Source organism: Acanthochromis polyacanthus, chromosome 14 (genome assembly GCF_021347895.1).
Source record: "Acanthochromis polyacanthus isolate Apoly-LR-REF ecotype Palm Island chromosome 14, KAUST_Apoly_ChrSc, whole genome shotgun sequence".
NCBI lineage: Eukaryota > Metazoa > Chordata > Actinopteri > Pomacentridae > Acanthochromis > Acanthochromis polyacanthus.
Window position 1 is genome coordinate 20831758 of NC_067126.1, and position 27809 is coordinate 20859566.

Consider the following 27809-nt stretch of genomic DNA (forward strand, 5'->3'; position numbering starts at 1 on the left):
GCCTGACATTGGCAGGTCCTGTAAGGATAGTAATTGGATTTCCAGAATAAGCGAAAATCTCCTTTCTCTCCCTGCCCTGCTCTAGTAATTGAGGTTAAATGAAATGGTCAGCCATGCACTAAACCTCAGTGGGTGTTCAGCGGTGGGCGTGTGCAGGATAAAGGAGAGCTCCAATTTAAATTCTTTGTGTTCAAACTTACTAAAATGCTTCAAATAACAAATGCAGGGGGTATTTTTTTTGATTGAAAATGTCAAAGGGTTTAGAAATAACACGCCTGGTTTCACATGGTCTTGAAACAAAATGGCAGATTCGATGATTTTATCGGTTGTGTTCGTTGTGCAAACTAACCAAACATCCTCAGCGTCCACATCGCACTCTGCCCCAAACTGGCAGATGTCACAGGTGGACGTCTCCTTCTGCCCAGTCTCAGCTGAGCCCTCTCCTCCTAAAAGTGACAGAAAGAGACAGAGAAAAACATGTTTTATATGAGTTTGATTTCCAGCTTCTTGTGTGTTCTCCACAATCCTGCAGGTTCGTTCTACAGGGAGGACAAACGTGTAACAAACCCTGTAATGGTGCACCTCTCACAATGCAATGTGACCGTGAGAAATCAGCCTTGGACAACTTTAAGTGCATTTACATTCTGCCATATCCCACCATAATCCCACCGAAGCTATCTCCTTCATCCATTCACTCTAACCCCCTTCTTCTCCACCCTTTTCTACTCCCTCGCCCGACTCTCATCTATCACTCTCAAATCCCTGCTGATCTTTTCGGAGTCCCTCTTTTATTTCATCGTGCTGATTTTCTCGCGCTGTGAGTGCGACGACTCCTTGGCGGCGGTGTGGGTACTGGCGTCAGGCTTATGGCGGCTTAGGGACCCCACCAGTGCATATCACGCCTCATGAGCGGCCGAAGGGGAGACGGAAGAAAAAAAAAAGCAATCTGGCCAATCTCAAATTGCATTCTCCTACCACAGAGGACTCCTCCAGACTCTGCACACTTTCACTCCCCACCCCCCCCCCACCCCCCACCCCCACCCCCCCGGCCCTCTTCTCCATTAGACAAGCTCTATTTTTAAACTTACTAGGGCCCATGAGGACAACTTCGGAAAAGAAGACGAAGAGGTGGAACTTGGCATCATTTCCCCATGTCATATCTATAATCTCCCCAACACACACACATTCACAGACACCCACTCTGCAGCCACCATGCATTGCTCCCTTGTGTCGCGTCTTTCATTTTCCCTTCTGAAACTTTTGTTATTTCTTGTGATCCCTTGCGACACGCTGGATTGAATTGGAGAGAACTCTTGTAGAGAGGTTTAACCTGATTTTCCGCTGTCAGTCTTACGTTGGGTTTGACTCTTATTTTAAGGTCAAAGTCAGTTAAGTTTACTCTGACTGTTGAATCTAGTTAGCATGTGACGTGCCTCATCCATAATTCTGCGCTTGGATTTTGTTGCTGTTGGCATAGATTATCTCAACAGCTTCATTCGCCTCTTTCGACTGTGTCCAAAACCACAATGCAGCCTACAAGGGGGAAAAGTTCCTTTGCCGAGGATGTTAAACTCCTTTCAAATGTCCTGCCTTTGCTTTTAGTGTATTTTCCTTTTGAAGCTGTGTCTCATGCTGCAGGTGTTAAAAGGCAGCCATGGCGGAGATGCAGCATGTCCTCTGAATGCTTCACATTTACTTGCACGTGGAAATAAATATAGATTCTGTATTCACAGCCCTACTCTCATGTCTGAGGACTGGCAAGACTACAAGGCTACAAGGTGTGAAGCTGAGTTGGTGTGTGGCCAACTAGTGGAGCTTGAATGGCAAATAATCTAAGTGTGCATAGAAAAAAACATCTATCTATCCATTATCTATGCACCTCTTAATCCTCACTAGGGTCGTGGGGTCCTGGAGTCTATCCCAGCTGACTTAGAGTCAAGGCAAGGGACTTTGTGGACAGGTCACCAGTCTATCACAGGGCTACATACAGAGATAAACAATCACACTCACATTCACACCTACAGACAATGTAGAGTCACAATTAACCTCAGCATGTTTTTACTGTGGGAGGAAGCCAGAGAACCTGGAGACAACCCACGCATGCACAGGGAGAACATGTAAACTCCATGCAGAAAGATCCAATGAAGGCGGGGATCTTCTAGCTGCAAGGCGAAAGTGCTACCCACCAAGCAACTGTGCGGATGAAAAAGACATTTTCAGCAAATATTCTAATATACAATGTGAAAAGGACTTTAAGTTCCACTGCAGTGTAATTTGTTTCCAAGAGTTCTTCAAAGTTTTTCCAGAACATAATATTGTAATAATACTGCAAACACAAAGTAAACCAAAATACAGCAATTTAATGAGTGTTTTGTTCACTTTTAATTACTTTAAGTCAAAATGTTTTTTTTAACTAAAAAATTGGGCTTTTACAAACTTGAGCAATTTTGACTTAAAATTGAACAAATGCACCACTCAGTATTCACTCAACTCATTAAATTAGATTAAGAAAGAAAACAAGCACATAAACATACTTCCCAGGATGCACTTTAAGGGAGACCCTTCTTTTACACAGTTTGAAGAAAACAGACGTGACAGAAACTCAGTGTGCATCTTAATTAAGTAAACTAAACACTTAGGGTTTCACGAATTTAATGTTAAATTAAGTGCCGGCTGTTCGTATTACAAACAATTAAAATAATTCTAACCGTGATGAAGGCTCACGTTGAATTCAGTCCCTGCACACATACCCTGCATCTCACAGTCACTGGCAGCAACTGATTGCTTGTTTTTTATTGAACACAATATCTTCATTTAAAGTTCTGCATTGTAACTGAAAAAAAAAACACTCTTTAAACAGAGACGATATTTCATGAGTGTAACTATTGTCCAAACAGTTAGTTCAACTTAATATCTTCAGTTTAAGTTGGTTTAACTTAACTATTGCAGTTTTACAATTTTAAAACCATATAAGGGCTTTGAACCAATTCATCAACCTAAGTGCAGAGAACGCACATTTACAAGGCAGCCAGGGGACATTCATATACCTTTCATATAGGAATAAACCTGAAATATGCTGCAGCCCTTTTGCACAGGGATAAAGTGAAGGCATTTAAAAAAAACAGTCTTTGTTACTGCCCAGAGGAAAGGAAACTATAAAGTGAGATCTGTTCTTTGTGCAGGTCGTTTCTCCTACACATAATTGAGCTCAATTTAACATCAATATGACATTCTGACCATTTTCTCACACTTCTTAAATTCAGCTCCAGAGAAATAGCCTTCGTCTCGTCTCAGCCCGATCCCAGTTTAAGATCTAAAAAAGCTCTTCTTTTCTCTTGCTGCTCTGACCTTTATTTGTCTGGAATAATCAGCTCTTGCACTAACAGTCAGATACAAAGGAAAACTTGACTGGCTTAGAAATGAGCCTGCTTGATATCAGGAAATTGTTTTAAGTCAGTATTTCATCCGTTCTCAGAGTTGTCTCACATCGAAGAGCTATACATAAACGTCACTTTCTCACTGATTTGTCACAAACACATTTCAGATGCCTTCTAAACAGGAGCAGAGCGGATGTCCTGCTGGGCGCCTCGTGAAGCTGGAGGGACGGTCATGGAGTCACTAGAAATGCCAGGTCTCATCCCAGCATGAATGTTGTTACAAGATTTCATGGTGATCCAACAAATATATTTAGAAATGTGCTGCTTTGGACCTACGGTAGCTGCTGACAGACTGACAGATTTTCACTTTAAGGAGGAAAAGGAAGAAGCTGAAAGCGGTAATCACATTTCTTCACCCTTAACACGTTCTGGTAATAAACACAAACATCCATTTTACTTTTTTCTATTTGAAAAATTGCCTTAATATTCCCACTGGCTTATCTCAAACAACTCAATATAGTGAAGCCCTGTTACCCATTTCTGAAACACTACTGGAGGGAAGATAATTAGGGCTCTGCTGTTATTTCAGCACGTTTTTTTTTTTTTTTTTCCTTTTCGGTACGCATCTGTTTGGACGGAAGGTTTATTCACACTTCTTTCAATTTGATTCTAAAGGGTTTTGTGCATGACGTGGCACAGTGATGTTCCGGTTCGCACTGTCATCTCACAGCAAGAAAGCCTGTGTAGGTTTTCCTCTGCAGGTGTTCCAGCTTCTCCCACAGTCCAAAAGCTTGCATGGTAGGTTCAGTGGTGACTCAAAAATGACTGAGTGCGAGCATGCAAGGCTGTCTGTCAGTGTTAACGCTGGAATAAAAGGGTGATCAGTCCAGGATATACAACACCTCTCACTCAACGATGGCTGGGATGGGCTCCAGTTATCTTCTACATAAAGCCAGGATGGCTATAGGTGGATGGATTTTGTCCATTATGAGAGATTTACATTTCATTTATATTCCCACACATTTCGTGATGTTTCTGAAATTATTCCCCTCAGACAATTCATCAGATATACTCTACTGTTCAAAGTTAGAGGACACTTAGAAATGTCCTTATTGTTGAAAGAAAAGCAGTTTTTCAATGAAGATAACATCAATTTAATCAGAAATACAGTCTAGACATTGTTAATGTGGTAAATGACTATTCTACCTGGAAACGGCTGATTTTTAATGGAATATCTACATAGGGGTACAGAGGAACATTTCCAGCAACCATCACTCCTGTGTTCTAATGCTACATTGTGTTAGCTAATGGTGTTGAAAGGCTCATTGAATAAAAGTGTGAGTTTTCATATAAAACATGAAACTGTCTGGGTGACCCTAAACATTTGACATTAGATAAGTTTGATAACAGAAGTGGAAAACACTGAAATCTGAATCATGTAGTTTTTTTGTTTTTTTTTTGTCATGCTAGTTTATTCATTGCTCCATGGGGCTGTTAAAGGGGAACTTCGGTTTTTTTCAACCTGGGGTCTGTTTTCATATGTCATTTCATACATGTGAGTGATGGAGAAATGAATTTTCGACATAGCTCCAGTATTTAGCCAGGCAGGCAGCTTAGCAGCTCAGCAAGTGAGAAGTATGGGGCAACATGCCCCCCCCGCATCAAAGTCCGCCCTAACGTGCTTTTTCCCCACACTGACCGGCCAAAACACAGGTTATGGCGCGAGCTATCGCGCAATTTCGGAATGAGATTTGCTTTCTAGCGTCCTGAGATTTGGATACAGACCACAACAAAGAGCGATCGCCAGGTAATGTGGAGGTTTTCATTCACTTCTCATCTCTAGTATGTTGTGGGACACTCATTGAGACTATCTAAGCCGGTCAGTGTGGGGAAAAAAGCACGTTAGGGCGGACTTTGAAGCAGGGGGGGGCAAGTTGCCCCATACTTTTCGCTAGCTGAGCTGCTAGCTGAGCTGCTAAGCTGCCTGCCTGGCTAAATACTGGAGCTATGTCGAAAATTCATTTCTCCATCACTCACATGTACGAAATGACATATGAAAACAGACCCCAGGTTGAAAAAAAAGGACGTTCCCCTTTAAGGAGAAAAATGTTTGGGAGAAGCAGGTCAGAATTTAGCAAACTCCAACTACAAAGTTGATTTATGTCTGACGAGAGAATGAAAAGACAGAAGAGTTTTCCTCATAGTGAGGATTTGTGCATTAGGTACCAGTGAAGAATTTCAGCACAGTTTTTCTTTATTGATTTTTTTCCTTCCTATTTTCTACATTGTAGAACAAAATTGAAGACAGCAAAACTATGAAATAACACAAATGGATTGTTGTAGTGAGAAAAAAAGTTTCAAAAAAGCTAAATATATTTCATAGTTGAGATTCCTAAAAGAAGCTCAGGGTGACAGCTTGGCAGACTATTGACATTCTGTCAAAAGTTTCATTTAACAAGTGAGGCTTTTGAAAAGTTAAACAGTGAAAATTTTTACTCTCATAAAGCATTTGATACCCCGGTTGTGTTGTGTTGAGGTCATGTTGTTACAGAATTAAGGGCTTCATTCACCTTCTGTAGCATTACAGTAAGTGAGGAGAAACGACAGGCCATCATCACTTTAAAACATGAAGGTCAGTGAGTTCAGAAAATTAATAAAACTTTCTTCAAGTACAGTCACAAAACCATCAAACTGTGTGATGAAACTGAATCATCCCAGGAAAGTTGGACCAAGAGTTCTATCTGTTGCAGACTTTTTAAAGTTACCAGCCTCAGAAATTTCCATTTTACGGGCATTTAAGAGAGGAGTCCACATCAATGCTTCCTGGAGTTCAAAAAGAAGACACATGCCAACATCAACTGTTGGAAGAAGACGTGACTCAGACCTTCATGGTCAAACTGCTGCAAGAAAACCACTACTGAGGGAGACCAAGCAGAAGAAAAAAAATGCTTGGTCTAACCCGAGGAATGAACATTAAAACTATGGAAATCTGGACTTTAATCCGGCTAGTCCAAATATGAGAATTGTATCGGTGGCTTTGTCTTTGTGAGGCGAGGAGAAAGTGAACCGAAGGTATCTGCATGTGTGGTTCCTACTATGAAACATGGTAGAGGGAGGCGGTGTGTCGGTTTAGGGGGGCTTTAATGGTAATACCATTGGCCATTCATTCAGAATTTAAGGGAAACCTTAAACATGGCTACCACAACATTCTACAGCAAGACGTCATCCTTTCTGGTTTGTGGGAATCATCATTTATGTTGTAAGGCAATAAGCCAAAGCACACCTCGGAGCTCTGTAAGGGCCTGACCAATGAGCAGCGTGATTGAATGCTACATCAGATGACCTGGCCTCACTGACCTAACCCCAGCTGACAAGGTTGGGATGAGTTGGACTGCAGAGTGAAGGAAAATCAGCCAGTGAGTGCTCAGGATATGTGGAAACTCCTTCAAGGCTGCTGGAAAAGCTCCATGTGACGACCTCATGAAGCTGACTGAGAGAGTGCCAAGAGTGTGCAAAGCGGTTATTAAGCCAAGAAGTGGCTCCCTAAACAGAATTTGCTTTGTTTACCACTATCATTTTGCTGAGCACATCAATCCAAATGTGTAAAACTACTGAAAAACAACCCTTCAGTGAGTTCGCTTTTGTTGAAACCGTTTTAATGAGGTGTGGATTCAACCTCAGGATCTCTGTGGAGGCTGCACTTTGTGGTCTTTTTTAACTATACTGCATTAGAGCTATTTCTCTGATTTATCTTATCCCCATCAATAGAAATTGGATGGTCCAAATATTTCTGCCAGCAGCATTGGATTTATACCTAAAGAGTTTATCCACATTTATCTTCTTTTCAGCTACTAAATAGTGCATTGATTATAAGTTTCTCTCATATTAAGTAGAGTACTTTTATCCTGGAGTATTAGTCAAGCTCCAGAAACCTTACATTTAGCAAAATGCAACTCGCATATTCTCATTGGACCCTCACTGCCCCGGTAAAATCCATGTTTCTCAAACCCTATGCCCACAGTTTGGAAGGCAGGATTCATGTTATCAATTTGCATTCTCCATTAATTGACTTATTATTTCTGGCTTCCCACCAATGTATGCAACACACAGCGATACAACAGGCTGAGAACTTCACAAATGAACTTGACGCAAAAAAAAAAAAAAATCAGCGAAGCTCCTCATTAACACCAGAAACACCAGCAAATTCATGTATGATAATTTACATACTGTCAAGGACTATTGTCAGTGTTGTTCTCAATGTTCAGCAGCGCATGACAGTTCAATTATATGGACTTCCCACATCAGAGTTTAGGGTACTGTCGGTAGCTGATTGAATTCGTCAGTTGTGACTCTTTGTCCACTGACGTAAATGTAATTTCCCCCATTTCCACCTGTCGTGTATGATGTGGTGTGTGAAATTCTCAAACAGACCACACCGATTTCCGAGTTCTTGCAGCCACCAGAGCTAGCCAGCCTCTCCGGCCACTCTGTACTCTGTCAAATGATCAGCTCCACATAAAGGCTTGTGGGCAGGGAAGCATGTAAGCTCTCCCACGACTCTACTCTCCCACAATTGCACACGAGCGGAGGAAAGGGAGATAAAGAAAGAGAGGGAGACAGAGAGAGCGAGAGAGAGAGAGAGAGATGTATAGGCGCTCTAGCTCCAGCCTATACTTGTGTCAGTATTGCTGACTTGTATTTCTTACGTGTGTTTGTGTACAACGCAAATGCCAACATTGTCTCCTTCCCCTCTTCGTTCTGTCATTTTCTCTCTTACACTGCAGCCAACACATTGTGTATGCACACACACAAACACGCACACTCTCCCTCAGATCCCCGTTCGCAGTACTGCAGGCACATTTACAAAAAGCGACTGGGGACAGGCAGTGTTTTCCACTCCTCAAATCCCCGATAGAGTCTCCTGTAGCACTAACACAACATCTCCCCTGTTTCTATGTCTGCTAATCCCTGGAATCAGGAGACACGGCTGGGTAATGACTGAAATGATTAGCCCTTCTCCTGCCCCACAATCACCCCCCGCCAGCTCCTACATCACCTAGTATCGATCCACGCCTGGACCAGAGCAGTCGACCGGTCTCATCCGTGAGTGCCGTCCTAGCCTCACCTTCATCTCTAACAAATCCCGTCTTCCCTTTGTTCCTTTTGCTTCAGTCACTTCAGTTTAATAAACACGATGAAAGTGTATCTTCTGAGTGACTTTTAACACTGCAGAGAAGACAGTGAGAGCAAAGGCAAGAGAAACTTAGGATTAGGTCACCGGGCAGAGAATAGATCAGAGGGAAATCTGGAGTTAAAGGGGAGATAAGCAGGATGGCTGATACAATGCCGGAGAAGTAAAAAATGGTGGATCAGTCACAAAGGTGTTGTGGACCTTCTTCCCAGGGGTTAGAGATCATCTTTAATCCCCTTACTGAGGTCTGGAGCTCGGCAATGCATGATTTCACACAAATCCACCTAAAAACACAACAGAGTTCAAGACTGTGACTGTTGCTTTTAAAACTGTGACTCTGCTGGTGTTGCTACCCGTGTATCCACCAGGCTGCCAGAGAAAATGGGAAAGGTTTGCTGCAAGGGAGGGAACCAGCGACAAGCTTGGAGCTCATTTCTCTGAAGCAGCTGGCTGAGTCGCTCTGCTGAGATCAAGCGTTGGTCGATTGGTTCAGCTCCTGTAACTTGTGAAATAGAACCAGGGACAGCCACTGTGCACGGGAAACTAGGAAGATATTTGTGATTATATCACATATAATTTCAGGAAAGAGATTCTAATTTAAATACATTCGAAATCTAAGACCTCAGAAGTCATTTATTTTTTGGGAAAACATGTGGAAGCATTACAGTTGTGGCAGTGAGCACATTTCCACCATGTGTATCCACACAAATCTGAGCACTCACTACAAAGGGTCTCATTGATCTCTGATAATTAATTCCCTCCAGATCATTCTCATTTTGTTTATATCTGCAAACATTCTTGAATTGGAGTCAGCATAAGCACCTTTTTCTAAGCGAAATTCTATTCACACCATCCACTGCAATTTTGCACCTTTTTACATCTTCCTGCATACTTCTGTTGTCTTTATATTCGATGACACCGCTTCGAAAATTCACCATGCATTCATTTTGCTTAAAGTGCCTGTCAGAGAGCCATCATGTGAACTACATTTACGTGCATTCGGCGCAAAGGCTGGAATGCACCTCCGGGCTTTTGCTGTAAAGAACTGCTCTGAAAAGGGAAATTACAAAAAGCACCAAATATTCTTAAAATTACAGCGAGGCAATACATAAAAAATACAAACAACAATTTTCCTGAAGTAGGCCATCTTCGAAAACTGGCACAGCAAGAAGGGCACAACTCGAGTAAAGAGGCAATAATGAGTCCAGTGAATGAGCTACAAGGTTTCATGGCTGAGATGGGACACACGGAGGCTGGGATGATCCACCTGTCACAGCTTTATCGCTGCTGAAAACCCTCCCATGACATCTGGGCTGGTATTTCCCAGAAGGCACATTGGAAACTGTGTGGAGGAGTGTTCAATGGTCTAAAAAAAAAAACGACCTCAGCAGCCCAGATTAAGGCGCTAACGGCAGTAAGACTGTAATGACTTAAAAACAACCATCTCTGTCTCAATCTGATCCCGATTTCACAGTCCCCATGAAACCTGACAGAGTCCCTTTTTTTTCAAAGAATAGAGGACAAATTGTAGTGTCCAGATGTGCCAAGCAGATACAGACCTATTGATATTGGCCCGAGGCTGCAGATGCTGCCAGAATTGCCTCGACTAAATATTGACTTGAGTGGGGTGAGTCTTCTTTTGCTTTAACTTTGCATTCCTAGCTGCTCTTTGTCTTACTTTCTTTTGTTCTCACACAGTCCCTCTGACGATCTTGTACAGAATATCATGATATAACTGTACTGTACTGTACTGCACTGTGTATACAAGGACACTAGCATAGTCTTGCAGAATGTGACTTTATGTAGATATCAGTGAAATAAAAAGGTATTCAAGAGAGAGCAGAGACAAAGGATCATTCATTTGAGTAAGCATACAGAGGGAACGAGAGAGCATTTCTTTCAGTGAGCACAAACACACACACACACACACACACGCCCAAACACAGACAGGAGATTTAGGGCACTCTAGTGTGCAGCTTTCATACGGATGATGAATGAAGCCCACACACACCCCTGAAAACAGAGCGAGACCACTACGACCTTGGTTGCAAACACACTGGGGAGAGATGGAGAGCAGTGGAGAGGGATGAGAGACGCACAGGCGGATATATCCTACATATGGCTGTGTGTGGCTAAACAGATACAGTGTAAACCCCACATGGCTCGCAATCATCACTGAATCACCCTCGAAAGCGCTTCGACTGGGTTCAGACTTGACATGTGGGCAGTGATTTATTCAAACTCCCCTGAGCATTTCACTAATTTGTTTGGCTGATTTGGAAAAGTGTAACATCCATGTGCTGCAATATCATAATATGGTATTACGTAATTCAACATGTGTGAAATTCCAATTGTAAGCTGATAGAGACTATTGTGTCAGGACAAGCCGGCATAAGCAGTTAATAATTTAATGACATGATTCATTTAGCGCAGAATAACACATGTAGAAACTTCACATCCAGCACAATAGGACCGCCGTTGACAATATGCTACCTTAGCCTCACTGATAATAAATGAGGTAGACAAAATATCGCAAACACCTCTTGCAGCGCAAACTGCAGCCTCCAGATAGATCCTGCAGTTGAATCAGCACTCTCTCAAACTGAACATTATAACCTTCATGAAGATACAGGGTTGTTACACAAGACTGCATTAGTTTTAGCTACATGTGCCTAATAAATTACTCCTCATAAATATACTCAATTGCGTTGAGTGTTCCAAAAGATACAGGCCACAAAATAAATGTACCATGCCAGCAAAAACAAAATTATGGCTATTGGCAGGTGTGATAAATCTTACCGAGGCCCGTTTTCTTCCCGTAAAAGGACATGTGATCCATGAAAGGTGATACAGGAAGCAATGAACATGAGCCAAATAGCTGATAATGGCTTCGGATGATGATACAGAATCTGTCCTACAGCCGCACTGCATCAACATCACAGTGCAACCAGTACACAGTTTGAACTCTGACTCATCTAAGATGTAATCTCTCAGTTGTGTGGGGAGCTCATTTAAAAGAAGACCGTGCTGACAAACTATGAAACCCATCAATCAAAATGACATTATCAAAGGGCCGCTGACCCAAGTGGCCGATCTGACATGGTGAGCCGAGCCCGAGAACAGAAGACAGCCGAATAATCTATAAACATAATGGACATCAATATTGAAAAGATGACAGATGAGACTGCCGACAGAGGCCAGGATTCAATTTCTATTCTTTTTTTGCTGCAGGAGACCATATCGCGTTTCACAAAGTCATTTGTCAGCCATAAGACCAATGAGGAGAAGCCAAGCTCCTCCAACATGTGAGCCAAGGGCGGTTGTTCCAGTGACGCAAATGACAAAATGAATCAGGCATGGAACAATAATGACTGTGATATAAATAATGATACCATCAAAAAGCTTGGTGGGCATTGGCACAGAAACACGAAACACATATCATACGTAGCACTACTCCAGTAACATAACATAAAACCCATCAAGCCATATTTTCAAAGGATGAGAGTGCGGGCAAAATTTTACATTCCGATGACAAAAAGGAAAAAGTAATTTTTAACTGTTGGAGTCAATTTACTCGCCCGCCTGAAGGTGTAATCCAACCAGAATGAACCTTTTGTTCTTTTAAATGACGTATACAGGAAAAACTTATTAACTTCCAGAAGAAAATTGATCCCACAAGATTTGAAGGTTCTGCGTTCTCCAGCCTGTTTGAGAAATTGGCATAAATCGTTCTTGATTGACTATTAATATCCTTGTTTGTCACTACATGGCAAAGTAATACATGTGACAGAGAAGGACTAATGCAGTTGGGCTGCAGTGAGCACGCCTTGCCGTTGACTGTATATGAAGATGGACGAACCCTCCATGAGATCACTCACAGGTTTCCTGAAGAGTGGTGTTGAAGCACTGGGTGGTGGCTTTCAAATTCGTCATCTTGGCAGTGCCTGACTGCACCTAACTCCCAGCTAATCAAAAAGGAGCAAGTGGAACATGAATGGAGCTGAAGAACGTCTCTGGGCCATGGAATGTCCTGGGACAGCGCTCACCCATCACTCAAAATAGTCTTGCCCCTAATTATGTATAACTTAAAGCCTTATATCATTTAAACTGGTAAATTATATACAAAAAACACTCCCTATACAGTTGCAGGAGCTAAAAATGATCTTGACATTTTCTTTATTCTTTAACATGGGGGTCTATGAGGATCGACTTGCTTTTGGAGCCTTAAGTAGACATTAGAAGAACTGTAGTATCTGGTAGATTAACTATTAGATGGCTCTCATGTTTTAACACAATCCAGTTAGAAATGATGGTTATCATTTGTAACCAAAGAGACGCTTTACGTGCATTTTTACGATCTCATCCTTTCATAATGAGATGGAATATAATGTGTATGTCACATTGCTATTGCCCTGATGAAGACTTAAACTACAAACATGTCTGTCTGGCAATAAGCTGCATTGCTGTAGTTTTGACTCTTTCTGGCTTCTTGCATTTACCTGGCCAGTAGGAGGTTGTCTCAACTTTTCACTCACAGTATGAACTCGGCTCTTGCGACAAATTCAGTGGAACTTTCAGCGAAGTAAATGCAGCAGATACCAAGTTAAAATGGTCTGAACGAGTATCTCACTCACAAACAGTAGCTAATGCATTTTGCACACAGCCTTTCCAATATTGAAGAAGCCTGGCTTATTGAAAACAAAGGCATTTAATTTTAAAGATGTCAGCTATCTGGGCAGGTTGACCGATTTTGTTTGTGGCTCAAGGGCAGGCAATATTGTATACCTGTGGTATGTAGTGGGGATGTGAATCAAGATAGATGACTATAAGGGCAAATAAGTCACAACACTAAAACTACTGACAGATGAAGTGAGTAACACTGATAATCTCACCACAACGTAATTTTCTGCTAGGAAACATTGGGCGCCGATGTTCATGTGGATGTTACAGTGCTTGGATACTTAGCACTCCCAAAAACATTGCTCCAGATTAAATTTTGACTGACTGCTGCATTTCTCTTCATGAGTGTGTTTAAAATCCTCTGCGCTTTCAAAATCTAAGTCAAACCTTAAGCACAACACAGACACAGTGACCTCTGGCTCACTGCCCCAAATCCAACAGGAACTAGACACAGCTCCAGCCAGGTACAACCACCATCAGCAGCGACCGTGCAGCTGTCAACGTAACATAATCCATAAACAAGGTCCTCAGCTGGGTCCGAGCCTTTTTGAATGGATTAAAAAGAGGAATTATGGACCTAGAGCGTCATCTCTTCCTGCTTTGAGAGGATTAGACCGTGCATTCTGTTCTCTTCTAACCCAAACGGAGCAGGGCCCATCAGCCAACCACGGCTCAGGAAAAGTGCATTCAGGTTCCTCAAAAAACTAGGAAAAGTGCATTGCATACCTGGATATTTCTTATTTGACTTATGTTGGCAATATTTTGAGAAGCTAACTGTTCTTTAGTTAAATAAAAACTGTCAGAATACGACACAGTCAAAAAAATGAAAATGACACATTCACATACAAGCACACACACCCATCAAAAGGCAGATGAGGGCGAGTTTCAATCGAGATCCATCGACAGAAACAGTCACATGAGTCACCAGCGCTATCTTCCTCTTTTTGACCATCTTGCTTTTATCAGAGGGCTATCCATGGTTGTTTCCTCATTTTGCTCGAGAATGAGTCATTTTGTGAAAATATGACTTCATAAAGCAACATCGAGTCTTTGGAACAGCTCAGTATTATACAAAAAGCATTTCACAGGGCACTGCTTCACCAACAACATGGCGTGGAATCGTCTTTTGTGCTTTTTTCCCCTCCACATTTGCAATGGTTTACACTAGCCCTTTTTTTGAGCAGCCTCTTCCTGTGTTGTGTCCCAGACACGATTCTTCTCTTAATCCGGAAATACGCTGAAATAGCCTAAAGCAAGCCACATTGGACTTCAAATAACATGGGGAGAAAGCAATGCAGGCTATTCCTTCCTAAAGAGGACACCCATCTTTTTTAAGTTTGATTTTTCTAATGCATTATGACACAGCCGCAGTTCTGGCCTGCAGCACTCACTGCCTATTAAGCTGTTAAACGGATGTTTTTGTCAAATCAACCACACTAAATCATTCACGCTTTTGTTTCTGCTTAATTTCAAGTCCATTTAATCCTGTATAAATGTGGCAGCTAGCACCACCAAGGCAAAACGCAAGTGATCTCCATGATTTGATCGATGGTTTTTTCCCTTCACCTATCTCCCCCTTTCCTCCATTACTCCATTATTTGTTGTCATGCACATATTGCACAAGGATTTTGAATTTCCTACCCATATCTCACATCAACATGCTCGTTGGAAATTTAATTAATACTGCTCTCAGCTCGCACTAGCAGCGAGACCTCTCTAACCTTGGCATATTTACTCTCCAAGCCCCAGCACAATGTGGAGAATATACAGGGGTGAGCTGGCAGTGAGTGACAAACACCCTCTCTTTTCTATCTATTTCTACCCATCCTTGTGGAACATCGTGACGCACTCTTGTTTGGTGAGTGGTCCTGACACATATGGCTTGCATGGGCCACTAGTCGCCCACCTGGACCTGTGTTACTGTGAAGAGACAGACTTTGTCATAGTGTGATAAAAATGACCCGAAGCCACAGGTTTTCAAGCGCACACGTTACTGTCGAGGTATTACAGCAACACCCACAGAGTATTCAGGCTAATTAGATCTCTGCTGAGGTTGACAGGAATTATGTGATGTCACCAAAGTCAATAAAAAACAAAGATACAGGCTGTTCTGCTCTGACAGGTGACAACAAAACCAACAAAACTCGCGAGGTAGATGCCAATCAAGCCTGGGTTGCACACATTCACAGTCCCCATGAGTGATTTAATCAGGCGCATTAAGTGAAAACACCAGTAGGGGTGAGCCACGGGTGTGTGAGGGCTCTAAGTGCTTCTACAATATGAAGTCCTGCAGCAATTACCTGGCCTGACTAATGTTTTTTCAACTTGTCAAATTACAGCTCCCACATGCGACTTCAATTACTCCAACACTTTGCAAAGTATGCTTTTTCACTTTCTCGCTGAGAAGTAATAAGAAGATTGATAGCACTTTTGTGTCTTTGAAGCAACAGCAGGGAGACAGTTAGGAAGTGAGCCTGGCTCTGTCCAGTTTAAAAAAAACCAAAAAGTTACAGCAACCCTTAAAGGCATAAATGTACACGTTCCTTCCTAACCTCGATACAAACCCAAATGTAAATGAATGAATTAGGATTTATTAGGGTGTTATGTACTTCAACTAGTTCTCTTCCGGTGATACTCACCATACCCCACTGTTACAATAGCTGTGAACTGGACTTTGCATTGTCGCATTAATCAAACAGCACTCAGATAACTGTATGTTCCCTCTGTGTGCTGCAGTACCACTGTCACTGTTCCTATTCATACATTTGTGCCGACATTAAATAATGAAATTATATTATTATACTGTGTGTTCATTTTAAACACAGCAGTTGTTTATGGGACTGGGAGAAGGGACATGCACCATCTTTGCACTTTATATCATTGCTGTGCAGTGTCTGAATGCTCTGAATGAAATTTCATTGTTTTATTGACGATGACAATAAAAGATTGAATTGAATTGGACTGATTGAATTGAAAACTATGAAGAAAGACATACAGAATTATGTAGCAAACAAACAATTGTGAAATATTTCTAAATATGTTTTAGATTTTTAAAAGTAGTCACCCTTTGCTTTGATTACTGCTTTCCAAACCCTTGGCCTTCTCTCAGTAAGCTTCATGAGGTAGTCACGTGAAATGATTTTCACTTCTGAGGTGTTCTTTTTCAAGGTTAAGTTGTGGAATTTCATGCCTTCTTAATGGGTTTGGGACCATCAGTTGTGTTGTGCAGAACTTAGGCTAATACACAGTTGACAGCGCTATTTGATAACTGTTAGAATCCATATTGTGGGAAGAACCACTCAGCTAAGGAAAGAGAAACGACAATCCTTCATTACTTTAAGAATTGAAGGTCAGTCAGTCCGGAAAATTGCAAAAGCTTTGAATGTACGATATGTATACGAAACGGCTGTGTTGATGCTTAATCTACATTAGTTACAATGTAGGAATCATCTTTAGTTTTCAAAAAAAAAAAGCACAACTGATCTATTTATTGCTTGTGATAATGACACAACAAGAGGCCACCAATAAACCAAGTAATTCTGCCAAAAAAGCTGTATTTTCTTACATTAAAATGAGGAATTACTGTTACATCTTTTATGAGTCAAAAATGACGACATATTTTCCTGCTTTAAAAAATCCATTTAATATGAACTAATAAGAATTTCGGTTGACTACGGATTTATGAATAAGTGTTATTTCTGGCAGTGTGTGTGTTTGTCTGTGTGTGTGCTGTATGCTGTACCAGTTGTGTGATGCGATGTGAGAAATAAAGTGTGAAAAAGCCCCAGCGTATATAGTGCAATACAGCTGGGGAACGGGAGGCGTGTGTGTGTTTGTGTGAAAGTGAAAAAGAAGAGTGTGTGTATTTGTGTGGGATCACATTTACTGTGTGCCACTCTACAAATGAATTCACGCTTGGCATGAAACATAATTTTAATATTATTACACAACATTATTTTACTATCTAGTATAATGTTTTTAGCATAATTATTTTGTTATATCTTTTTGTATTCCTAATGGTTCTTTTATAGGTATTTAAAAAAAGAGGAAAAATGATAAAAATGTGGTTTATTGTATTCAGTGGACCATTATTGAGGATGCAATGAAGCCCAAACACAATAGAAGGGCTAATTATACAGAAATGGCAAGAGAATCCGATCTTAGTGTGCAACAACAGCAGATATCAACTTACTTAGAATACGGACACAAAACAGTATTATTTATAAGAGTTCAGAAGACCAGTGAACACAAGCCATCCTGCTTTTAAAAACCGCCGTTTCTGTCATGTCCACTCATCTTGCTGTTGTTCTATTCATGAGCTGGAGCCGCAGACTTTGCCGGCCAAATGATAGACCAAAGGTAACATCCCGCTCCATCTGGAACTTGAGCCAAATCCATTCATATTTTACTGCTTATCCATGTCCTGCCATTCAGCTGGCAGCAAACTGCACTCCTCTCCTTGCAAGTGGTCAGCCCACATGGCAAACAAACGAGACTGCAGCTGACTAATGACTGTTTCTGTAAGCTAATGTTACGTTTGACCAGCAGTGTAATTATATACTGTGTCATTGGTTTTAGTTATCACTGAGGGCAAGCCGGGCTGCTGCAATACAAGCAGCCTTTGTTTGCTTGTTGAATAGCTTGTAATCACAATGGTACATAATAAAAAAGTCATTTTTGCCCATATGCTGAAGTAGCTGACTGCATCACTCTCAGCCACTGGCTTTGAACTATCATCATCTTGCCATCAGATGTTTTCCAAATGCTCGGTGGAGTTTTCAGAAGCATAGTCTTGTGTCTTTTTAAAATACTTTCCCAAAAGAATTGCTTGATTTATGTTAAAAAGCAGCAAAATTCTGCCTGTGAATATCCCTCAGGCAGGAAGAAGAGATGATGAGAAGAAGAGAGATACAATACAAAAAGGCATGCCGAGCGAAACGACAGGCTAATGTTGTTTTACTTTTGTGTGAAATCTCTACAGCTATGAGGTAAATGTTCTAACAGGGATCATAAAATAGGAGAGCGGAGATTATAGTCATTATGTTTGATATGGCAGGACAATGACTGAGCATAACCATTAATAAAGGTAGCATGGGGTTACAACTGAGTGTTACCTTTAAGAGAAGGTTGAAGAAACATTTGTGAGTGTGGTCGAGACTTCAGAGGTGAAGCAATGCAAACAAGAAAAGCATTCAGGGAGCACAGTACTCCACCAGGGCTGTTTCCCTCATAAGGCACTGTCAGAAATGCAGAATTTTTTTTTTTTTTTAGAAATATGGCATTCGTTTATTAGTTATTGATGATCAGAAACCACCATAGAATGTGGACATTTAATATAGATGTACCCAAAAAAAAAGACTTTGCTCTGAGCACAGGCGTGTTTTACATGTATACGTTACGTACGGATACCGACTCACGTGACTTAAATACAGTGTGTCTAATTCGTTCGCTCTGTTTGCTCAAAAAAGTGCAATCGTTTTTATTTTTCTGCTTTCAGGAATAGACATGCCTTTTACTGCAACAGAACAGGCAATCTGTGTGTTGAAACACGCCCAAACTCAGTCAAATGTGAATGTGCAATGTGAATTTGTTAGAAAATTTCATAAGCAAGTGCCAACAGGAACACAGATTTGGATGTGGCATAAAAAGTTTCAAGAGGAAGGCTGTCTGTGTTGGAAATGAGGATCTGGACGGCCGGCAGTTTCAGAAGTGACGCACACATTGAACAGTTCTAATAAATTTGGAACATTTTCATTTAAAAGTTGCAAAATAAAACATTTTATGTCCAAAATGAATCCTATTAAGTATCATTTCTCTTGACCATGTAGTCACTCTGATATGAACAGCTCAAATGATGTCAATTTTTTTGGGACACCCTGTATGTAGCAGTCTGCTGCCTGCTACAACTGAATGGGATTTAGAAACACCCCCATAATTAAATCAATTGTTCCTTGCATCATTTCCCACAAGTCCACAGTAGTTGATTTGTTGTAGGATCGCAACCATGTGATCGTCAGCTGACGTAGTCTTTACTTGTAGTCATGGCTACAGTGACGCCATGCCGCTATCTCACAATGATACAGAAATCTTTAACAAATCGTTGGATCCATACTATAAGCCACATCACTGCTAAAATCTAATCAGCTGGTCCTTTTGTCATTTCTGACCTTCCCTGAAAATTTCATCCAAGTCAACAGGTCCGTTTTTGAGTAATGCTGCTAACAGACAGACAAACAGATGGATAGACAGACAAACAGAGACAGACGTCACATAACTCCGCCAAGGCTCCACCTTCTCCTTGGTGGAGTAATGAAGTTTGTGTCTTCTTGTATGTACAGTACATGAATACACATGCACACAGTAATAAAACCACCTGCCAAATATCATGAAGGTTCTCAGTGTGTAGCTCTGACCCACTGGGGCATGGACATGGGACTACTAAAGGGTATCCTGTGGGGTCTGGTACCAGGATGACGGCAGTGTGTCCTTTGGATTCTGTGGGTTGTGTGGTGAGGCATTCAGTGGATTGGACTTCTTCTAGTACATACCGCAGATGTCTGATCAGATTAAGATCTGAGGAGTTTGGAAGCCCGGTCAATGGCTTGGGCTCACTGTGTTCCTCCGTGGCTCCTGCCATGTGGTTGTGGTTGATTTGCAACAATGTTTCGGTTGGTGGTACATGTCACAGTAGAAACCACATGAATGCCAGGTTTGACTCAAGGTTTCGAGCAGCATGTTGCATTATAACGAGATGATCAATGTTATTCACTTCCATTGTTAGTTTTTTAATGCTGTGGCTGATCTATAAAGCCCTCGTAGCCATAGATACAAAAGTTTCAGGATGAAAGAAAGTCAGAAAAAATATATTTTACTAATCAGTATTGAAATCACAATATCAACATATTTTCATATGCATATAAATATTTAGTATGAAAATCTCAGCCCAAGCTTGCCAATAGCCTGGGAAAATATTTGAAATTATTGCAATACTTCAAGGCATATTGGCAGCGATAGTAGGAATCACAAAGCCTTTCCTCATCCTAGTTGACTATAAAGTAACTCAACCTTCTCCAACATCAACTCATTAACAAATTAAAAAGGACTCATCCACCCCTGAGGGTCTCTATTTACTTGCCAGTATGCTAATGCAGTATATAAAAAAAAAATCCTTTGACGTTATACTGGCATCTGTCCAGACTAGAATTGAATCTCAGGGCTTGTATTTCAAACAGACAGGCAGATCTGCTAAAATATTGCTATATACACACTGTAGCCGATATCTTGAACAACGTGTCAGGAAGGGAGCAGCCCTTCTGTCAGAAGCTGCTATTAAAAACCTTTTGTGCTCGCATGGACTTTCAATATCCGACAGTTGTTTCAAAAGCTCCATTTTCATTTTACTACTTATTGCTCAGAGCCATTTAGAAGCACTTTAATCACTTGTATTACAAAAGAAATGTGCTGTGTATATCTTTGTGAGAAACCAAAATATGCTGTCACCGTGGCGTTCTTTTAGAGAGCAGAGGAAGACATGTAGTGTCACTTTAGTCGGCAGAACTACAGCATTGTGTTTGATTACTTGGGAAGCATTTGCATGACATAAGTGACTCTGACATACTGTCAGCAGGGCCCACTGCCTGACTTGAACAAACAGCTAATCACATCATCAATAATGCTATTTTGAGCCAGTTAAATGCCAGTCATGTAAACATGGACGACCCCCTTCCACATAAAATCTTAGAAAAACAAATGTGTTATTGTGTTATCAACAGTCTGACAGATGAGACAGGAAAGACAATGGCAAAAAGACTTGTGTCAAAAGTAGACTCTGCTGAATGTAAACTGTGCAAACAATTTATGGTGCCATTAACTGCAAACTTAGTTTTCTTGAACCACCATGTGTGAGGGCATAGATTCTCAAACAACAGACGTTTCAATCCTGAAATCAGCAGTGAAGCACTCAGAGAAGCACCCATGCATGTCTTCAACCCGTCAGTTAGACACAGACTTGATCATCTGTACTACTTGGATGCTAAAAGGGTTGCTTTTTGAGACAAATGCCCACAAAATTATGACTTAACTCTACAGCTCACGTCAGAATGTGTCACTGTTTTTGTCCCCTCCCCCCCAAGTGAAATCCTGCTGTTTAGATTCACTTAGTCACTCTCATAGTGCTTTTTAGGTCACAGCAGGCAGCTGGTCTCAGTAAAAAATCTATAATAAACTCCATGCACACTACCTGTGCAGCAACAAACAACAGACAAACAACATTAGCAACTAGCTGGTGACCTAGTGCAGCAAGAGCACAATATTTCCCTCAGGAACAGAGCTAAAAGGAGGCTCAATATTGGACTCACAAGAGCACAAACCCCTAACGCCACATGAATTATAATTTTGCTCTATGCCTGCTTGATGTGCAAATAGGTGACTGTTGACTAATAAGTTTTCCATATCAACTTAAAAACTGAATATACATCAGTGTTTTGTTCAGAGTTATCATTTATCGCAGGTTTAAAAGCTAGAGAGGAGGACTTTTGCATGTAAATCAACATCTGTTACTTTCTTACACTGATCAAGCGAGTTCACACAATACTGCAATGTTTTGCAGAACACTGGAATTTTCCATCTACCTTATGTGTCAGCATTTCTGTGCTGGTCGAATTTTACATCAAGCAGCAAGAATTGGTTTGTCTAAATAAAAGAGCGGAACGACTGTAGTGATGGAGACAACAGCAACTTGGAGCAAAAACCCAGGAAGTGTCAACAGTGTTTGTGTAATTTCTGCCAGAGGAGAAGATGAACGCTCCACAGGTTTAAGAAATAGACTCAGGTTTTTTCAAGCAATCAGACCCACTACTTTAACACATATTGTGACTAGAGATCGCCCTAGCATAGCTAATAGGAAAGATGAGACAACATCCATTATTTTAATCAGGGAATAATAAAAAATAAAATAAAATAAAACTTTCTACATTCCAACTGTAAGTTAAACTCTAAGTTAAACAATGGATGTGTATTTGTTGGTGGTGTTGTGTTCAAATTACACAACTACAGTACAGATAACCTCCCAGCACACCTCAGCAAAGAAACAGTGAGGATAAATTTTGTAGAAGAAAAAACAAACGGTAACTTCTGAAAATACCAGTCTGGTATTAATTCAGACTGCAGTGCTGTTGCACTACATCCTTCATGCTCAATGTAAATGCTAAATGGATTAACATTCTAACATACCTTCACATCAACTGAGAAGACAAAACTTTACAGGTGTCCTGGTGGCACAATGTGGGCAACCCATAAACAGTGGGCTAGAGTCCACGATACAGTGGTCATGGGTTCGAATCCAGGCTATGGCCCTCCACATAATTTCCTGTCTCTCTCTATGCTAAAAGGTCAAAAAATAACTAAAAAAGGAACTGATCAACACACACAGCTACACAAAAGCCTTTGAGTACACACAAGTTAACATTCTCCATCTCACGTCTTCTGTCTCCCTGGAAAAAGACATAGATTGGTGATTTTGGCACAGTAATGCTCCTTCTGTCCCCATCACCTGCTTGCCCCATTATGCAGCGGTGACAGAAAATCTGAGGAAATGTCAGCTTCCAGCCTGCGACTTCTCTGCACCAGCTCCACCGGTGTCAGCTGGCTGCCCACTGAGCCCCACCGTGCCACGTCTAATCTCACCCCAGCCTGTGGGGCCAATCTCACACCACTGAGTCTTGGAGTGGAGCCTTGGACAGCCGGATGGCGCGTGAGTGGTGGCAAGGTTTGGTCTCAGGGGCGGAGAAGGAAGAGCTAATGGCTAATCTTGTGTGCACAAGGCCACAAGAGAGGATTGGCTCGGGCTAAAGAGAGAGAGATAGGGAATAGAGATTTGGAAAGCAGACCAGGTGAGAGGAAAGGAGTCGGAAAAAAGAGAGTAAGAGTCATGTCAGAGTGTGGAGGACATGATTTGTGGAAGAGGGAAAACTAAAGGAAGAGCTGGTGGTCTGTGGCTGATATGAATGCACACATTTGTGTGTTGTATCAAGTATATAATAAAGAGGTAACTTATCAGTGCCGTCCACATTTTGCTAAGAAAAAAAAAAAGAACCACAAGTCTGCCTAAACCTACATTAACCTGTTAGCAAATTGTGACTCATTTACATGTATGGCATATAGAGAGCAACATTAGCATTCATTTGGAGCTGTGTTTCTCCACAATATGGCTTAAATATTCATACTTCATTTGGCTCTGGTCGGGTGTGAGACTGCCTTGCAATGGAAAACAACACCATGTTGTGCCCAAAAATGCCATGGTTACCTTCAAGTGACAAACTCCCCTGGTGGGAATAGTAATCCTGTTTAACGCATCAAGCCTGTCTCACAAAAACTATATTCCTATCCAACTAAACTGCATTCTCACAGCTTTTCACCACACAAGGTAAGATTGTGACTTTATACAAACACTTTCAGTTGTAAAAAGCAAAAAATTCCAAATCAGAGTACAGCTTCTATTCACCAGATAAAACAAACCCTCATTCAAAGGCCATCAATGTGCAAGCAGAAAAGAATGAGGCAGCAGTGCATTCAATGAATGAAAGATATTTCTATTTTACCTTCAGTCACTGTTGAGAGTGATGGAAGCAATCTGATGAAGGCTATACAGTGCAAAAAAGGTTGCGCATTATACTCAGAAAACTGCATGCTTGTAGAAAATTTACACATCAGACTTTATCTGGAGGCATAAAGACAAATGTTCCGTTTTCATTCACATATTTCTTAATTTAATGTTTTCTGTAGCTTGTGCAAAAATGTTGTCGAACTCAAACTTTTTATTTCCTTTTCTTTTACAAGGCTTAAAAAGGGACGATTGGCTTAAATACTGTTATACTCAAGTTTAGTTACATTATCAACTGCACTGCATGGCATGCCGAACACGAAAACAAACATGAGAACTATGCTCTGTCAATGAAAGTCTGCTCTTGAATTGTACATTGAAGAAAAATGCGCCAGATGTAAGTCTCAACAGAAAAAAGAATCTTTACTTTCATATGCTCCATGCTGATGAGTCCCACTGCAATACAGATTATTCAGGGGTTAAGGAGTTGATGGAAACAGTTGTAGAAAAGATTTAAGCCTTTGTAAAAGGTGTTGATTGTCTCAGTTTCTGTACAGGCATCACCTGCAGTAGAAATGCCATTAACAGTTACTCAAACTTCCTTGCAGTTTCTTTCACCTAATCTGTGAGACTCAGATACAGGAAGAGGAAGGTGAGGTTAGTGTGACACCTGCAGTATCCAGGCAGGCACTGTGATATTTGTACTTCAAGATGGCTATTAGTAAAACAGTTCTCAAGCTGTCCTTGAAAACTCTCTATTTTCTAGTAGTTAGGTCTGGTATGTAGGACTAACTGTAAATATCTCTTAATTGTACCCCTGAGACATGCAGCCTAGACTCTATGTGATGGCCAAATGAGTGCTGGCATCTTCTGGGCTATCAAGTGGGCACCCTCTTTTCTTGCTGGTCCACAGTACTTCTATTAACTCACTTGGGAGCCCAGAAGGAGTCATTTTTCTTTGTCCAGACTCATTAACTGCACTCTTCAGCAGCTCTTGAGAGGTCTTTGCTAGCTGGTGGGCCTTCGCACTCCCATCGTCAGAGTAGCCTGCTGATGCAACTACAAACCCACTGCAGCCTACTTTGACTGGTCGCACCTCTACTCTCTGTCTAGATTGTTGCACATTAGATGAAAATTCAGCATACCTCAGCTCCTTGAGCTTATAGGTCCACACTAAATCCATCCGTCCATCCATCCTCTACATATCACTTAACCCTCACTAGGGTCACAGAGGGGCTGGAGTCTATCCCAGCTGACTTAGGGTGAAGGCAGGGGACACCCTGGACAGTTCATCAGTCTATTACAGGGCTACATATAAAGACAAACAATCACACTCACATTCACACCAACAGCCAGTTTAGAGTTACCGATTAACCTCAGCATGTTTTTGGACTGTGGGAGGAAGCCGGTGTACCCAGAGTACAGGGAGAACATGCAAAATCCATGCAGAAAGATTATGGGAAGGCCGGGACGCAAACTTGGGATCTTCTGGCTGTAGGGCCAAAGTGCTATCTCAGGGTAAACTCAATGATAGAGAGATGGAGTGAGACCAACCATAGCACAAAATATGGACTGAGGTTGGGTGAAAAGAGTTCAACTGGAAAGCAGAGCCTCTGGCGTAAAAAACTTGAATTGCAGATGTGCAAATAGACATTTGTGGACACCACAGACATGTAGTTGTTGTTATTAGGTTACTTTGTAGTCCACTTGGAGTCTGCTAAGAAGACTCAGCTCCCTGCATTTGCTGTTAGTAGATCAGCATCTACGTACTTCACCCATACACTAGAGCATGCGCAGACATCCACGGAGTGATCTGCCTGTGGGACTTGGATCCTAACAGGCCCTTGCATATTTGTGGATGCAGAGTATAATACTGGCTTAAGTCTGCCACCATCTTCCAATTGTTTGTCCCTCTCATCTGCCTGGGTTTGATACGGTGGGTCTAGCTTAATCTTCATCTTTCAAGACTAACGCTGTTTCCAGCCAGCAGGATGAAGAGCGGAAGGGGATTGATGCTCATTCGCTGACTGGTTCCGCCAAAACACTGTAGCACTTAGTTGTGCCAGCAGGTGAATCAGCTTTATCCTGTCCTTGCAGCCCACAAGGATGTGTTTTAGTGTTGCTGGAGTTGGGCAGAGGAAGCAGGTGCAGTGTAAGACGGCTGAGATTCTTGGGAAATGGCAGGTGTGTTGAAAAGAAAGCATGCTGTCTGAACTGTCAAGGAGTACAACAAGCTGAATGCTCACGAACAAGAAACAATGAGGGCTTCCTTTTTAAATAATGTGCTATTTTCCATCTACATTTAACACATCCTACAGGAAGAAATGCAGAAGAGAAGAAGCACAGACACAAGATACTCCACAGAGAGAAACCTAACAGAAGTCTTTAAAGATGTGACTCAGAGGCTCTCTGTTATCTCTACCTGGAAATTACAGCAGAATACACACACTCAAGAGATTTTTAAAAGGTATTGTGGGAATATATTTTTAAAAAACTGAAGTTAAAGGAGAAGAGCTAGATTGATTTTGGATATGTACACATAAAAATCCATTTATAATAACTATGCTGGATTTGTTGAGGCAGGGTAAAGAAAAAAAAAACGTGTCAGGCAGTTGTTTTTTTCCTAATGGCACATACTGCGTGAACCAGGAAGTGTGTTTTTCAAAGCTATTCATTTTCTCACAATGCACTGTAATATGTGTGAATGAATGTGTTTGTTAGTCTTAACTTCATCATGGGACCCTTCTAATCCGAGCACTTTTGCACGGCTGCTGCAATCACAATTTCATTGAGCAAACAAGTCAACTGTCCCTCTGCCAATCCACCATTACAACCCTCAAAATGATCCGTTTCTCTGATGTAAACAAACCGGCAGCCACACTGGGCTTTCCCAAAGCACGGCAAGGAAGTTCTGCTCTCAAAACACAAAGCCTTTAGCACGCACAGAGTTTCCCCACTTGAATGCCATGAGGGATTCACCCACTCCTCCTGAGATGAGCGCCGAAGCCCACAAATAAACAGCCTTCAGATGTTTACATATGGAGCACAACACTGTGGAAGGCCTCCGGAGAGTTAGTGGAAAGCTCATTTGCACTGTCGATGAGAAGAATCAGAAATGGCTGTTTTAGTTTACTGATTAAGAGAGAAATATACAGCCTGAGAGGCAAAGGAAAATACTATGGAAGCAACACTGGCATGCAGAGTTCTTCCAGATTTTCAATATTGGCTTGTAAATGCTGAAAAATGTTGAAATGTAGTTAAAATGAGGTAAATGAGGTGATAACCGAGCTCCATTAAAAGGGGTGATAACACCTACTGAGCCTACTAAGAAGAGGAGGAGGTCCCTACTGGCTGTGCATGGGGAAGATCTGCGATGATAACAACCATTTAATGGGCTGATAACATCTGAAACGGGTGTCTAAAGGGAATATATGTCCTTTTAAAGAGAAAAAATAAAGCCGAACATTCTTAGTTTCAAGCTTTTCTTTCTCACACGTGAGAGTGAAGTCAATTATTTTGGGGTTTTGCACTGTCGGGCAAAATAAACAAGACATGTAAACGCACAGCCACCGGAGGGTCACTGTTTTCTGACATTTGACTGACCCAATTAATCAAGAAAACGACGAGTCAAATTAATAAGTAATGAGCGTATCTGTTGTATGCATCCCTGATTACAGCCCATTGTAAATGTAGTCAGTAACTGTTCTGCTTTGTTATCATGGCTCACTCTAATAATGGGTTTCGAAAACAATAAGAGAAAACACTCACAAGCAAATAGCTACAAGGTGTCCAGCAGATATTAAATCTTAGCTGTGAATATAAGTCCCATATAAAATGACCTGTTCTGGTTTACTGCTTAACTGAGCATCAGCAGAATAATAACTGCGGCAATTATCTTCAAGCAAATGAAAAAATGTTCTTCTCCCCGCTACAATGACCCACAAGAGAAACCAGCACTGTG

At 41.3% G+C, this 27809-nt stretch overlaps 1 protein-coding gene across 1 annotated transcript in view; it reads right to left on the reverse strand.

Annotated features, from left to right (window-relative positions):
• The window catches only part of tmeff2a (transmembrane protein with EGF-like and two follistatin-like domains 2a), a 144324-nt gene that overhangs the window by 29247 nt on the left and 87268 nt on the right, over window positions 1-27809 (reverse strand). Inside the window, exon 5 of the mRNA XM_051959146.1 lies at window positions 350-446. Coding sequence (XP_051815106.1) covers window positions 350-446 — 97 coding nt within the window. The remainder of the gene's footprint in view (window positions 1-349; window positions 447-27809) is intronic.